This window comes from Lytechinus variegatus, chromosome 14, assembly GCF_018143015.1.
Source record: "Lytechinus variegatus isolate NC3 chromosome 14, Lvar_3.0, whole genome shotgun sequence".
Taxonomy (NCBI): domain Eukaryota; kingdom Metazoa; phylum Echinodermata; class Echinoidea; order Temnopleuroida; family Toxopneustidae; genus Lytechinus; species Lytechinus variegatus.
Window position 1 is genome coordinate 15663559 of NC_054753.1, and position 16742 is coordinate 15680300.

The window sequence follows — 16742 nt, forward strand, 5'->3', positions numbered from 1 at the left end:
AGTCACCAGCGCTGACAAAATAGCAGTGAATGGACTGGTGACTTGCTTAAACCAGGAATGCCTTTCCATTTTGTCCTCATTTTGTAATCCTTGTTGCCTAGGTAATCCTTGGTTACATTAGATTTATCATAAATGAAAATTTTATTTGCGTACATGTACATTTCGGTGAATAGCTTCTCAAATTACTCCCTGGGGGAGGGTGCACTCAAATTACATTTGGATGAGGGTGTGCCTCATACTCATAGAACCCTGAAATGGGGGTCTAAGGAACTGACTACAAGGGTAAAATATGGGGTCTTGCCTTTTGACTTGGGAACTAAAAATATAGTCGGGCGGTGTGAAAAACAGACTTACATGTAGACTATAATATGGGATTGTGGTAAGGTTGCTGGACACCTTTATTTCAGTGCTTTAAAAAGGGCAATAAGAGGAAATGCATTCTAAAAAAATGCCTGAGCACTTGCTATTCCAAATATTATATGGTCAAATAGACTCGGTCCACTGAATCTATTGTTTTCTGGTTGAAACAGGTAGTGAAAGAATTGTGACTGGTACTGTAGTTATTAAATGTGTTGTACATGTATGTAACATTCTTGAGATGAATGACAAGGCACTTGATGGATTCATTCAAAGCTGCGCATACATGTACTCCACACCAGGGTGCAGTCACACAAAGGTTTAAGCTTTTCTAACATTTCTAAAGAATGGCCTATCAAGATCATCGTTGCATGCACATTTCGCTCAGGCTATCTAGGAACTAATCAGAAATGTTATTTCAAATTAGCAGTCATTCGCTAACTTTTGTGTAACTGGACCCAGACTGCTATTAATATAGTATTAATACACCAGTCGGTGGACTGTACTTTATCAGAAGAAGAAAGCTGTTGGGTGTTTTGTAATGCTGTCTGGAAGATCTATACAAATGACTTTTAATAGCACTTAAGAACAAATTCCAGTCATGCTTAAAGGGATGGTCCAGGCTGAAAATATTTATATCTAAATAAATAAAGTAAAATTCACAGAGAAAAAGGCTGAAAACTTCATCAAAATTGGATGACAAATAATAATGTTAAAAAAATTTATGTTTATCAATATTTTATGAAAACAGTTTTATGCACATCATCATGAATATTCATTAGGTGGGTCAATGTCACATCACTACTTTCTTTTTTCTCACAGAGTATGTTATTACATGAAATAAGTTGCGTCAATGAATAACTAATGCACTTCAGTTGTAAATCCAGTTGTTTTAGTTCTTGGTAAAAATTTTTTGTATAAACCTAATTTCATGTAATGTAATACAAAAGAGTAATTGGGGATATGACATCATCAGCCCACCTAATGAATATTCATAAAGACATGCCTAGAACTGTTCACCAGAACAATGCAAATATTAACAATAATTCAATAGCTTAGTAATTTGTTATCTGATTTTGATCAAATTTTCGGCATTTCGCTTTGTGAATTTTACTCTTTTTATTATCTCCGGCCTGGCCATCCCTTTAACTTTACGAATGGCTTTATGAAACACCCGCCTGACCCACAAACAGGGGAGTGACAATAATCAAGGCCCCCCTTAACACAAAGATTATCGATTGATTGCTAATTTGAAAGATCAATTCTGATTGGTTCCTAGTCAGTCTAATGAGTAAAATATGCATGCATTGATGATCTTGATAGGCCATTGCATTTAGCGTTTGATCGCTAACCTTTGTGTTACAGTGCCCTGATCGGTTTTGGAACTAATGAAATCAGTTCTCACAGTGAAGCTGTCAGGAGGGCAAGCCAATTTTGTATTTTAAAAAGGAAAAAAATACTTTAGAACCAATGTTTCTGTTTTATGGTAACTCTTGTAGGAACTAGGCAGGAAAGCGTTTTGCTGGTAAACGCCAAGCTAGTATATTATACAGATATTACCTACCTAGAGTTTGAATATAACATTTCCTCTCCCCGACGGAGTTATATTTTTCCCAAGGGATTATATTTTGCCCGAAGCGCGCAGTGCTGAGGGAAAATATAGCTTCGGAGGGGAGTTGCAATGTTATTTATTAAAACGATAGACCAGGCAATATCTGTTATATTATACAGTGCGTATCAAAAAAAAGTTTACACTTTGAAAAAGCCATGGGAATTAAAAAAATATGCAACATGTGGATAATTTTTTCATATATAATCTTGGGTTCGTGTCTCATCTATCCAATTAAAGTAAAAGTTTTGACAGAATGTTACTCTTGATTGAGCACTGTCCATTTTTGTAAAGCTCGCAGAAATCTGCGCAGAAATGCTCATTTTCACGCTATGTCAAGGGGAAAGGGCCAAATAAAGCTCACCCTGCGAGACATTTCCCTCGCATTTATAGTCAATTGAAATAAAACAGATACAATCAAACATTTTGCAACATTTTTGCCACTAGAATTGAAATTTCAAGACTTAGTGAACACAACATTTACCCTTTTGGTCCCAGCTGGATCTGAGGACAACTGAATCTAAACAAAAGTTTATATCAGACATCTCCAGCATTTTTTCACTATTAACTTTTATCATTTAAAGTGGGTTTATATTTCATTCTTCATTTAATACTCGTTTCTTCACACCTTTTCCAAGCTTGACAATGATAACAAAATGAAAATCAAGCCTAAGCCATTTCATGTAAATCACAGCTCAGTGTAACACAAATATCGCCACGATGGCCTCGGTGTGTGGGGGAGTGGGGTGGGACGCAATGCACTCTTCGAAGTGTTTTGGGCAAGGAAACAAGTTAAGAAAGGTAAGAGATATCTTGAAATCAATTTTACTAGGTAAATTCCATGTGTTCTTCATGATAAAGGTCTACTTTTATTCGCATAATTATTTCAAGTTCTGCGCAAATCATTTTTCATGAACATTTCAAAAGTAAGTGGTGCTCACTCAAGCGGAAATATTTTTTGACAGTTATATCGTCATTTACTTAAATGGATCTGTACCAATGATAAAATGTGGAAAAATCTTGAGGATGTTCCAAATGTATAATTTTACAGGATTTTTTCTAAGTGTAAACTTTTTTTTGATATGCACTGTATAGTCTATGTGGATTCGCCCCTGCCATCAGAGATTGCATTCATCATTTTCCTACCCGAAATTCTTGCTACAGCTCTGATCCATCTACGTCAAAATACATTTTTTGTTGAAAATACAAAAAGCGCGTTCTTCATGCAATCGATGCGTTAACACTAGCGCGTACATCAAATAAACTACCTGGGGAGCATTTCATGAAAGGACTTGTTAGACGTTTTATCGAATTGGGGGTATTTGTTGAATTACCATCATAACTTTGAAAGTATGTTGGTCTAGTTCATAAAACTTGGACATAAGAGTAATCAAGTATCACTGAACATCCTGTGCGCATTTTAGGTCACATGACCAAGGTCAAAGGTCAATGAACTTTGGCCATAATGGGGGAATCTGTTGAATTAACATCATAACTTTGCAAGTTTATTGATCTGACTTTTGAAACTTGGACAGAAGACTAATCAAGTATCACTGAATATCTTGTGCAAGTTTCAGGTCACATGGTCAAGGTCAAAGCTCATGTGAGGTCAATGAACTTTGGCCACATTGGGGATATTTGTTGAATTACCATCCTATCTCTGTAAGTGTATTGGTCTAGTTCATAAAACGTGGAAATAAGAGTAACCAAGTATCACTGAACATCTTGTGCGAGTTATAGTAGTTTTCAAAGTCAGCACTGCTGCTATGTTGAATCGCGTGATGCAGGTGAGACAGCCAGAGGCATTCCACTTGTATTTCAGATTTGGTATTGGTGGAAGCATAAGTTTGAATCTGTTAGTAGTCAAGTATCCAACCATTTTTGTTAGAGAAAAGTGAATCGATGATAATTGTTCTTCCTTCTGTATTGTCTTTTTTTATTTCCATAGTATAAGAGGCACCCATAGAAACTAGCCAAACTTCACCATTGTTGGCAGGAGGGCAATCCTTGAAGTATGTCATCCAACTCAAGCTATTGGGAAACCGAGTCAGATCAAGCAGGTGACCTTATATCTTCTTTGATTTTAAATGGAAGAGTACGTAGATGAAGAAATGTTGAAAGGTTATGCAAAAGATGGCCAAATTGATTCACCAGACAAAGAGGGTAGAACCCCACTGATGATAGGTTTGTGGGTCAAAGGATCAAGAGTTCTTTGTTCAATGTCACAATGAGGTCCGATGGATAAATTTTAATTTCATTCTTTGTTGATGAATGGAAATTAGGCTAACAATCTGATTGGATTGTGAAAATTAATGAAATTTGTCCTTGTTGAATATCCAATGTATTCCAGATCTGGTACTGGTGGAAGCATAAAGTTTGAATCCGGTTAGTTGTCAAGTATCCCTCCATTTTTGTGAAAGAAAAGTGCATTGCTGATAATTGTTCTTCCTTCTGTATTTTCTTTTTTTTATTTCCATAGAGGCACCCAGAGAATCTCGCCAAACTCCCCCATCGTTGACAGGAGGGCAATCCTTAAAGTATGTCATCTAACTCAAGCTGTTGGGAAACCGAGTCAGATCAAGCAGGTGACTTTATATCTTCTTTGATTTTAAATGGAAGAGTACGTAGATGAAGAAATGTTGAAAGGTTATGCAAAAGATGGCCAAATTGATTCACCAGACAAAGAGGGTAGAACCCCACTGATGATAGCATGCTTGCATGGTCTTCAAGAAACTGTTCAGTCCTTATTAGCAAATGGGGCTGACCCTAACTCCAGGAATGCCACTGATGGTAATACCCTGCTCCATTATGCTTGTATGGTAGTTGGAGAAACAGAAGGGGATTCTTTGTGTGGAAAATATTATCGTCCATCAAACTGGATGGCAGCTAAGCTTGCAATTACCAAGCTGCTTGTTAATCTTGGAGCAGAAACTCTTCAGGAAAATGAGGATGGATGGATCCCTGCATATGTAGCTTCATTGTACCGCCTGACGGACGTTGTTGACTTCCTCATATCGATGGATGATGTATGTTGGGAGGTCAAGATAAGGGCAAATGAAATAATGGGAGTTTCTCATGTTGCTTTGGATGATCAATACAACTTTCAGAATGCATTCTATCCTTTTTCAAAAGCCATATCCTTCTGGAAACAGTCTGGTCTCCCCGAACCACAATCAGGAACCTTAAAACTTTCAGAATGTGTTTCCAAAACCTCCCTGAAAGAATGCCGAACACACCAGGAAATCACATCAATCAAAGAGTCAAGAGTGGCTTTGATGGTGCATGCCTTTCTGCTTGGGGAGAGGCTTTTTCCCGATCAGCTGAAGAAGATGTATCTCTACCCACTCATGGCCAGATTCGGGATTGAGTTGATGTTTGATAAGCAAATGTACGAGGAAGGCTTCCAAATATTGTCTTGTGCCCTTGTGTTGGAGCAGAGAGGTGAATTGAGGTTAGGAACATTAGCCTCACACCTGGCTGAAAAAAGTGGATCATTTCAAGGAGTATTTACTATCAGATCTGGAAAACGAGTGCCAGTACATGAATTCTGTCAGGGTGCAAGGCAGCTGTTGCATTCCTATGCATCCACTCTGCATGAGGTTCCAATAAACTCAGTACTACAGAATAAGAAAACAATCATTGAAAGCTTCGGTGGAATACTTTTCAACGAAACATTCTATTGCTCAAATATTGAAATCTTGAAGTCCATATTTCAGGCTGTAGAAAAGTCACTGAGGGTCATCCAGGGTAGAGTTCTGATGGAAGCTCCAGAGAAGTATCAAGAGATGCCTTCAGTAATCTTCAAAATGATGGAACTCTTGGGTGATGTCTGTGACAGAAAACCTGATTCAAATCTACTTAGAGTAAAGTTTGTAATGTCAAAGATCCTGTTTTATGATAATGTTTTATATAAGGACAGACATGGATCCAACATTCTCCACCTATTAGCATACTGTGGCGATGCAAGTAGGTACATCAAGTACCTTAGGGATCTTGCCAGGATCATTGTACGTCATGGATGTCCAATAAATGTTCTGAATGATGATGGTGAAACCCCTTGAAGCCTCTTGGAAAATGACATTTTTGTTGGCCGTGAATTTCTAATGTTATTGAGCCCACCAACAACAGTAATGCGCTTAGAGGAACTGGCCATCAGAACCATCTTACTGCACCATATCAATTACAGGGACACACTTCCTCCAAGTTTGTGTGGGATGATAGAAGACAGCACTGAGGAATGCGATTTAGAAAGAGTTGGTGACTACTGTGAGGATGACAGCGAGGATGAATATGAGGATGATAGCGAGGATTTTAGTGACAATATTGAGGACGAGGATCACAGTGAGTGGACAAGTGATTACAATGTACGGTAGGTACCTTGTCAAAAGCCAGAGCCACCAGAGTCTTTCCCTCGGAAATCCCGCAAGCAGCTTTCCATTTCAAATCATCACAGTCACCACAGACAAAATAAGGGGGAGCTGCTACTGCCTGGAGAATAGGATTCTTGCTAAAAGACTCCGCTCAAACTTTCGACAAGATACCTTAGAATGAGAGGGCAAGTGGAATGAAAGAAGATGGGGATTAGAGTTAACCCTATTTAGACCTGGGGGAGGGGATAGCCTCGGAGGACCCCCTCGACCTTTTCGCGCTATATATTTGCGGAATGCCATAAGCTCTCACTGCGATGTTCTGTGACTTCTTTCCTTCAATGTCCAGCATCTTTTGAGACGTACCTTGCAACGCCTGGGTTTGTCTCGAAATTACATATTTTGCAAGTGCATGTCAGACCCAAAATTGCAGAAAAACGTGAATTGGTGTAAAGAGTCAGTGGAAATTGTGTTTTCAACCAAAAATCATAAATGTATGGTTATTTTTACTTTTGCTGATTTAAAAGGAGTTATTTTTGCTGTTCATGATCGCACAAGAGTCCCGACGAAGTTCATTGAAAAAACAACGAAAAATAAATGTAAAAAAACAAGAAATACATATAAAGAAATTACAAATACCATACATAAGACATTGATCAGATATTGCATTTTTTTTCGCGGTACATTTCCTAAAAACAATTCGGAATTTCTAAACTAAAAATTAGGACATATGGAGCTTTATTTACGAAGTTAGCGCAAAAGTACGATTTTGTACACTAATTTTTGCATAAATTAGCGTAATTAATAGCAATTTTCATGAAATAACTAACCATAGTGTACTATTTTCAAGGCTATGTCCCAGGCAACGTGCGGTTGACGGCCATATGATCTCCCAAAATACCCCTGCCAAGATAGGGTGAGGATTTGAGTGAAAGGAGAACTGAGGTGAAGACATGTCAATGCCCTTGAATGTTTTTTTTTTATGTGTGTATTTTTTTAGGGGAATTTTGTTTATCTTATTCTATTGGTGAACAATTTTGGTTTGGGAAAAATACTCTGTCGTATTTTTTTATATCCCACATGAACATTGATTAAATCATGTATCATGATTGGTTCATATCTACATGAAGCTGTGATAATGAAAAAAAAAATGCCCATGAAGATAATTCTGTATGCCGTGATGGGATTGTGCACAATTCCATCTTTGACGTTACAGATAATGCAATCTCTCGGATGCACCAGATAGTGCTCAGGTGTCTCTACCGGGCAATTTCTGTGAAGGGACCGAGCAGGCAGTAATCAGATTACGCCGTGTGCGATGGCTTATCAAAAGTAAAGTGCAACCAGGCTCTGCAAGCGCAGCGCTTGATCAAGATATTGGTTCAGACTGAGGATGAAGCATTAGGAGTCGATTATCAAGATCTATCGTTCTATCCCATTAAAAATAGGATATAAAACAATATACCAGGCATTTCTTTCAAAATTATGAAGGAAATTATTCACCTTCGTTTGGAATATTTGCCATGTTACTTCCTGAAAGTCTGGTATATACATGTATCTGTATGCTATTTCAAGATACATGAATGACAGTAACATGATAGTAGGATAGTAGTTATTTTCCACAGATTTAATGAATTTTACTGTACTACCACAAATGAAACAAACGCACTTTACCTACATTACTGAATTAAGGAAGAATTCTTTTGAATACTATGCATTTGGCAATTGTAATTTGGTTCATTTTTCAATGATTGATTGCCACTTTCGAATAATAAAGTGGATTTCTTTTTTTTTTGTCATTAATTTCAGCCTATATTATGTAGGAAACACCAAAAGGATTTTACTGTGCCTCTGTTGGATAAAGTAGCATACATGAATTATGGCTTCTACTTCAAACTGTCTGAAAACTGCACCAGATCAAGCAGGTGACCTATCTTCTTTGGTTTTGAAAGGAAAAGTGGATGAGGATGTTTTAAAGGATTATGCCAAAGATGGCCAAATTGATTCGCCAGACAAAGAGGGTAAAACCCCACTGATGATAGCATGCTTACATGGTCTTACAGATACTGTAAAGTCCTTATTAGCTAATGGGGCTGACCCAAACTCCAAAAATTTTAAAGATGGCAATACCCCATTGCATTATGCATGCATGGTGGTTGAACCTTTAGAAGAAGATTCTCTGTTTGGACGTTATTACAGTCCATCAAAGTGGATGACAGCCAAGCTTGCAATCACAGTGCTGCTTGTAAGTCATGAAGCAGAAACTGTTCAGGACAACTATGATGGATGGAGCCCAGTCTGTGTAGCTTCATTGTACCTCCTGACAGATGTTGTAGACTTCCTCTTATCACAGGACACTACATCTTTGGAGACCAAGATCAAAGCCATGGAAATACTTGGAGTTTCACAAGCTATGTCAGACAATCGTTACAAATTCCAAGATTCAATTCATTCTTTCTCAAAAGCCATGCAATTTCGGCAAAATTCCGGTCTTTCTGAACCACAAAGAGAAACCTCAGAACTTGCAGAATGTTTTTCCAACATCTCGTTCAAAGAATGCAACACACTACAGGAAATTGAATCAAACCAGGCATCAGTCATGGCTATGAAGGGCCATGCATTTATTATTGGGAACAGACTTTTCCCCAATAGTCTTAAGCATAAATATCTCTACACATCCCTCACTGCATTTGCAAGTAGTCTGATGTTTGACAGAACGACATGTGATGAAGGTTTCCAAATATTGTCTTGTGCCCTTAAATTTGAGAATAGAGGTGAACTGAAGCTAGGATCTGTTGCATCGCAATTTGCAAATAAGAGTGAAGCGTTCTCATTTGATGAAGAACCGGATTCTCCATTCCATCTGTGTGCAAGGAAACTCCTGTGTTCATACAAATACATCCTCACCAGTGTACCAACAGACTCTTTACTAGATGATACAAAAACTCTAATTGAAAGCTTTGGTAAAATACTGTTTCATTATGCATTTAATTTCTCCAACATGGAAGTTCTGAAATCTATATTGCAAGCAATAGAGAAGTCAATGAGAGTCATCCAAGCTAGAATTCTGACCAAGAACCCTAAAAAGTATCTAGATACGCCTTCAGTGACATTAACAATCATGCAACTCCTCGGGGAATCCTATGTTGACAACATGTATTGCGGAATGAGCTCAAGATGCCTTCTTAGAGTAAAGTTTGTAATATTCAAGATTCTGTCCTTTGATAATGCTTCTTATAAGGACACAAATGGGTGCAATTTGCTCCACCTAGTCACTTATTGTGCCCAAACTGCTAGAGACATAGATTACCTTGTTGACCTTGCCAGGCTCTTTGTACGTCATGGATGTCCGATAGATGTGGTGAATAATGATGGTGAAACCGCTCGTTATATTTTGGAAGAGTTAGCAATGGGCATTGGTGAGGCTGATGCACATTTTCTGACGTTAGTGAGCCCACCAACAATGGTCTTGCGTCTAGAGGAACTAGCCATGAGAACCATTTTAAGACATCACATCAACTATAGGGACAAACTTCCTCCAAGTTTATGTGAGATGTTAGAAGATGGAGTCGAGGAAAGTGAAATAGAAAGAGCTAGTACTGATTCGGATATGGGAAGTGAGGATGGTAACTGATTGAGCAGGTCATACCACTTCTTTCTATGTAAAGTTTGTAAAGTTTAGGTACATTATTCTCACAACTCGTATTATGCACTAGAATTCCACATTTTTAGCCATCATTAGTCTGGACTATTTTTGTGGATAATTGGTTGAAGAAGGGCGATGGGTCCCAAACTCCAAGCATCACAAACAGATGGTTTATTTTTTAATTCAGAGCAGTGATTGCAAAAATTGCAAAAATAATTGATAATTGAAGAGTTCATGATGAAAGGGCACCTTTTGAAAAACTTTTTTTGACGTAAAGAGAAAGATGATTTTTGAAAATTAATGTGCTTTCTCTTTTTATTTTTCCTTTGTTGCTTCCTCCCTTAGTGATGTATGAAAAGTTGAGGAAATGTACACTAGTTCACCATCTTTGTTAAAAAAAAAAATAGCCAGATACTATGGCATCAAATTCGATCTTTGTGCAAACTGCTTCAGAACAAGGAACTGTCTTGTCTACTCTGGTATTGGAAGGAACAGTGTATGAAGAAGTGTTGAAGGATGCTGCCAGAAATGATCAAATTGATTCACCAGACAAAGAGGGTAAAACCCCACTGATGATAGCATGCTTACATGGTCTTACAGAAACTGTACAATCTTTATTGGCAATTGGGGCAGACCCCAACTCCAGCAATGGCAAAGACCGCAATACTCCGATGCATTACGCATGCATGGTAGAAGAGCCTCAAAAAGAGATTTATTTCTAAATCATACGAACAGAAGTTATTGTATGCTCAACCTTGTTTTGATCCAGTGATGCATATACATGTACGACTTTCCATTTATTAAGTGCATCATAATTTGTGCATATTTTCAATCAGGAAAAGATAAGAGAGCTGTATTGTAAATCTTGTTTGCTTGCAAGACATTTATTTCAACAAACATTTCCTTGACATCAAATTGCCTTGCTCAGCCTTTCCCTTCCGTTCGGAACCTATTATTGTATGTTTAGTATTTAATTTGTATATTGATGGCGTTAATATGTGTTTTTGCCTCAGAGGGACCACCATTGCATGGTTACATTGATTATGGTAGCTCTTTTCCTGTCTGCTGGCTTCTTTATGGAAAGAATGCTGCTAAAATTGCATCTGTGTAATCTTAGTTATATTTATTTTTGTATTCAAATTGATATAAGCCTGTTATAAACGTAAACAGTCATGATGCGTATTTTATGGTGGTATGTACAAGCAATGACCATTGTCACATTACTCTTTTTATAATTTGATCACAACAAAAATTACTTTTATTCATGTCAATGTTAGTTGCGAGAAGTGTGTTGGTGTGTGTGCGTATGTGTTTTTTGTATCATTTTTTTTTGTATACTATTTGCTTCTATAGACAATGATTTGCTGTGACTATTGGCTATAGCTTGCTGTAGACAGACAAATAAATTGTACAGACGATACATAAAATTGTGTTTTATATACAACTCAAGTTACTTTAGGAAACCAAACACCAAGAAGAAAAGCAATCTTATTAGAAAGAGTAAAATGAGAGGAACAATTTTTTTTAAAGTCTCATCAGAATCGATTATGAAATAAGCAAGTTATGGACATTTAAAAATTCTTATTGTATTTTCTATGGGGATCCTCACATTGGCAAACATGCTTCAAAATGACTGATTTATGGACAACTCTCTATTTGTTTTGTACACACGTTTTCTGATTTTCCTCATTATCTTTCAAACTGCATCTTGCCTCCTTCTGATCACAACATATGTCATGGGAAAATATAATTCACACCATATATATGTCAAGGTCAGGAGGAGATAATATGAAATATGTCAAATAAAGGGGACAATCTGAAAATTCGAATACAAAACAAATGGAGAGTTGTTGACAAAATCAACCATTTTGAAGCACGTTTGCCAATTTGAGAATCCACATAGAAATTACAACAAGACATTTTAAATGTCCGTAACTTCCTCATTTCATAATCGATTGATGAAATTTTTGTTTAGATTGTTCCTCCCATTTTACTCCTACCAATAAGATTGCATCCCTCCTTGGGTTTTGGTTTCCTTTAAAGCCATACGATGTAGAAACTTGCTTTCCAAGATGGACTCATAAACTGTTGAAAGCAATAATATTAATGCACAGCATTGGAAATAAAGAACGATCTGTTTCAATAAACACATGTGAACTTGTAATTGTTATTAGGATGCCTGGATAATCAATATGTATGAGGTATTAAAAGGGACTTTTCAAAATGCATGCACAGAGCTGCCAAGTAGTCGGCTACATATTTTCAGTAATTATTACAAAAACTGAAAAGAAACAGAATGCTTAATGCAAATTGCTGATTTCTAGAAATTTTTTTAATACTTATTTCCTCACAAAAATACTCATTTTCAGTTTAAAATTCTGAATTACTCTTGCTCAGGTTGGGTGCTCTGCATGTATGAAAGATGAGAAATAGGGCGGAAGGTTACTCACAAAAATACACATTTTCAGTTTTAAAATACTGGATTACTCTTGCTCAGGTTGGCAGCTCCATGCACATGTATGAAAGAAGAGAAAGAGGGTGGGAGATCGAAATGAAAAAGAATTTGCACTTGCTCGGTCTTGAGAAATTCATAAGAACCCCAAGAAAAAGTTGATTCAAATAAAACGAAAAAAAGTCCAACAAGCATAACACTGAAAATTTCATCAAAATCGAATGTGAAATGGGAAAAGTTCTGACATTTTACATCCGATGTTGATTAAATTTTCAGCATAATGATCGTTTCATTTTTCTCTTTTAATTCAAATCAACATTTTCTGGGGTGGACTTGACCTTTAACCGAATCTTCCACTTTCGGCATCATGATATTGGGAACCCACTCACTATTCACTTCGTAAAGCAGCACTGTATTCAGTTATCCCTATTTCGCCCTGGGGGCCACTTACATTGACGAGTGGATACCATGCAGGATAAAAAAACACGTAAAAAGGATGTCGTTTCACGTTAGTGCTTGTTACGTACGTAACGTGATAAGGGTGTCAATAACACAAAAATACATGTACATCACACAGCTAACACGACAATAATCATCACTGGGTCATTGAATGCGCTTACTTTTTAATGATTATATAGGATCTCGCCTCTTATGAAAATGAGACGGTATTGTAGTGGGTGAACTTTTACGGCAAAGGGAAGCTGGAATTTGATTGGTATGAACTAATCGCTCCCAAATGACAAAGCATCAACGGGAAGCAATGGTGATTAATGCCCATACACTTGTTGGTAAAGTTTTGATATTGACTAACTTGAAGAGCATGTACAGTAGACCTGAAAAGGCCCCAAGCATCATTGACTGTATGTTCACTGTATATGTACAGTAGACCTGAAACAGCCTCATAGTCCAGGATAGAAGAGGCATAACCTTGTTTTTTATAGATACAATATTTTTAATGGTTTCTTGTCAATTCGAGGGTGCGGATTACGAATCTGAATGATGTCACTCGTGTAACCTTGAGCATTTTCCGCAGATTGGCAAAATACAAAATGGCCTTTTCAGGTCTACTATACATGCTCTTCAAGTAAAAATTGTCCGCACATTGTGAAATACTCTCTGAAAAAATTTGTGACAAATATTTATTTTCCTGATATTCAAAATGGCCGCCATAGGCCCTTGTATACTCTATTATGTACAATATGAATAGGGAAAACTAAATTTCCAAAATAATCAGGCAATAATACAGCGAGCCTAAATTGGTCCAAGTGTTAGACTTTTGGCTAATCAGCAGACTTCCTCTTAATGTTTTCATTATCTTTGCCATAATTTTCAAATTATGCTGTCAAATTTGATTTACAAATGTATTTATTTACCTGAATTGTATTGTTTTTCATTTAAACTTCTTTTACCTTTGACTTTTCCTTCATAAGTAAGAAAAGAAGAGACTTTTTGCCAACCCAAGTAAGAAGATTTGCATTATTAATTGGGAGAATTTGTAATTATTCAAATCCTTTTATTATGTAAAACAAATTATGTAATGGTACCTTTAATAATTATTAGGTGAAACAAATTATGCTATGGAACCTATAAAAGACATGAATCCTATTTTCAAGAGGTTATTGAATCCTTCACCAAGTTTAATTATGTGCTTGACAGGACAAACAGGAAAGGATTCATGTCTTTCAATGGCAATGGTGTATTGAGTCAATTTTGAAGGAGCAAGATATGGCAGATCGGATAAAATGTATTCAAAAGTTGTGAAGCGAGCAAGCAAAAAATTCCACTTTTTTATCAAAATATCCAATCTTGTGATTTTGACATAATATTCAGAAAATGATATCATATTTCACTTTCTATGTTTTCTGTTATTTTCCTTTCCACTTTTTTTCCTTGCTCATAACTTTTTGTTTGGGGGGAGCACCCCGAGTCCCCACCCTCAGTATGCTACTGTTCATAGGCACCATAACTTTTGAAGCACACAATGAAAGGATTTGAAAAAAAAAACACGCTCTCCCATACTTTGGTTCGAAAAATGTTCTTGCCTAAAGAAGGAATATTCAAAGCTAAAGGAACAACAGAACTATTCAAGCAAATAAGTAGATTTGGAAATGAATTTTGACCGCATAATTTGAAAATTATGGCAAAGATAGTGAAAAAGTTAAGAGGAAGTCTGCTGATTAGCAAGAAGTCCGACCATCATATTTATCATTTTATGCCATTTTGGCGCAAGCCTCCTTTTTTACCCCAGACAAAAAACATTCCGTGTTCGCTCAAGCATGAACGAAACTAAATTATTTTAATGGTATTTGAAGGATAAGAATCCAAAGCATGTATTGACACCAAAATATAGAGATTATGATATGAGAAAAAAAAATTAAAGACTTCAAATCTGTCCCGATTTTTTTTTTTATACGCACTGTATAGGCCTGCCTATAATGGATGTTACCATTATATATTTACCCATCCCATTGGAAATAGCCTTTCGGCTTTCATGGGCTATCCTGTCAAGGTATTCTTCAATTACATTGTAATCTCTTGTGATATTCTGACGAATAAAATCAATCCAAGGGCGGAAATCTCTCCCCAAAGGTAGGGGGAGCAAAAAAAAAGGTTTTCACCCATAATAATGTCATTTTGACCAAAATAAATTTGACAAGCAAAATGATGTATTTATTTCCATCATACAAGACCTAAAATAGTGCAGGGGTTTGATATTGTGCCCCCCCCCCCTATATAGTATAGGGGGACGCATCTCCCCTAGGGTTTCCGCCCATGGACTCATCTATCATTTTTGCAAAATAACGGGGCTGATGAGAAAGAACAGAAGAAAAGAGATAAGAACTGAGGATGAGAGAGGAGAGGAGATAAAAGATATAGAGGTTAAAAAAATCGTGAGTGGGAGATCGAGCGAGGGGAAAGCTCGGCCTTGTTAAAATTAAAGTTTGACTTCACTCTTTTATGATAAACCCTCGCTCACATCAAGCTTATCACAAGGTCACTTTAGTCATGTCTGTTATGAAATTGAATGATTTTATTTAAAAAAGTGACTTTATATATATATATATATATATATATATATATATGACTTTAATTTTCCGGAAAAAAATCTAAATTTGCACACAAATTTTCTGGGAGCAACTGCCCGTTTCCCCTTTTATTCTCGGGCACGGCCAATGATTTTTCGTTATATCTCAATCTGTTTCATTATAAAGAACTGGGGCCTGCACTTCAATACAACAGATAACGTTTAAATTGAAATATGAGTCATATTAGATACTGTATATTTCAATTGATTTTAAGCTGTAACATATAACTTACAAACATTAAAAACAGCTGCTACATTTTTAAAGATCTTTCGGATATTTTTTAACAGCAACCGGCTTGAAACTCCAAACAGGTTTTGCTTTAATAAACAGACAATCCAGGGGCGGTAGGCCTAGTTTCATCTTTTTTCGTCCACTAACAAAAAAGATCATGTGTAGGAATTTGTTTTGTGCGAATTCAAAAGAGCGAGATAATGATATCATTTATTTAGTTTGTTTACCCAGGGTAACCCCATCAGTGGACTAAGCACTGTTTTCCTTGTGGGGCCCTGCATACAAGTAACAAATACATATAACAAGTATGATGTCTATAATTAACGACTTTTAAAGGTCAGGTCTACCCCAGAAAAATGTTGGTTTGAATCAATAGAGAAAAATCAGACTGGCATAATGCTGAAAATTTCATCAAAATCGGATGTAAAATAAGAAAGTGATGACATTTTAAAGTTTCGCTTATTTTTCACAAAGTAGTTATATACACAATTTAGTCACAGTGGAGTTGCCATGGCCGAGGGCCGAGTGGTCTATGCGCCTGACTATACAACTAAAGTCCGGGGTTCGATTCCCGGCCTTGGTACCTATGCCCGTGAGCAAGGCATGTAATCTACAATCCTCTTTTATCCTACTTTCAAATAAATGGAAATGCTGTATGCATTATTAATTGGTAACTAGTTGTGCACTTTTTTTATCACTATTTCTTTTGTTCTTATTGTTTGAATTATACAATAGGCATTTTTTACAGATTTGAAAAGAAAGACTGAATGAACAATAAAATGTTGAACAATGGTAATTCCACTTGTTCAGGGAAATTAGAACATTTCATATTTCACATAATAAAATACAAAAAAATAGTGAGTGATGTGTGCAGTTCCCTCAATTTCATACCTCCCGGGATGTGCTTATAACTATATTATGAAATGTAGAAATGTCATAACTTTCTTATTTTTCATCCGATCGTGATGAAATTTTCAGTGTTATGCCAGTTGGA

The 16742-nt window shown here is 36.6% G+C and overlaps 2 protein-coding genes across 4 annotated transcripts; both read left to right on the forward strand.

Moving 5' to 3' along the window:
- The first annotated feature begins 3754 nt into the window (after positions 1–3754).
- Positions 3755–11079, forward strand: LOC121427501. Of its 3 annotated transcripts, XM_041623926.1 has the most exons (3): positions 3755–4026; positions 4446–4551; positions 8143–11079. In XM_041623926.1, the coding sequence occupies exon 3, from the start codon at positions 8213–8215 to the stop codon at positions 9965–9967; it is 1755 nt and encodes a 584-aa protein (XP_041479860.1). In that variant the 5' UTR covers positions 3755–4026; positions 4446–4551; positions 8143–8212; the 3' UTR covers positions 9968–11079. The 3 variants fall into 3 exon arrangements, with proteins under 3 accessions (XP_041479860.1, XP_041479861.1, XP_041479863.1); XM_041623927.1 differs by lacking the exon at positions 4446–4551; XM_041623929.1 differs by lacking the exons at positions 3755–4026; positions 4446–4551 and adding an exon at positions 6220–6307.
- Positions 4034–6127, forward strand: LOC121427502. The gene is made up of 2 exons (XM_041623930.1): positions 4034–4150; positions 4676–6127. The coding sequence occupies exons 1-2, from the start codon at positions 4054–4056 to the stop codon at positions 6025–6027; spliced, it is 1449 nt and encodes a 482-aa protein (XP_041479864.1). The 5' UTR covers positions 4034–4053; the 3' UTR covers positions 6028–6127.
- Positions 11080–16742: the final 5663 nt, after the last annotated feature.

Coding starts and splice junctions, on each gene's coding strand:
- LOC121427501 (XM_041623926.1), top strand. CDS start 8,213: ATGGCTTCTACTTCAAACTGTCTGAAAACTGCACCAGATCAAGCAGGT.
- LOC121427502 (XM_041623930.1), top strand. CDS start 4,054: ATGGAAGAGTACGTAGATGAAGAAATGTTGAAAGGTTATGCAAAAGAT. Junction 4,151..4,675: donor TAGAACCCCACTGATGATAG/GTTTGTGGGTCA, acceptor CACTGATGATAG/CATGCTTGCATGGTCTTCAA.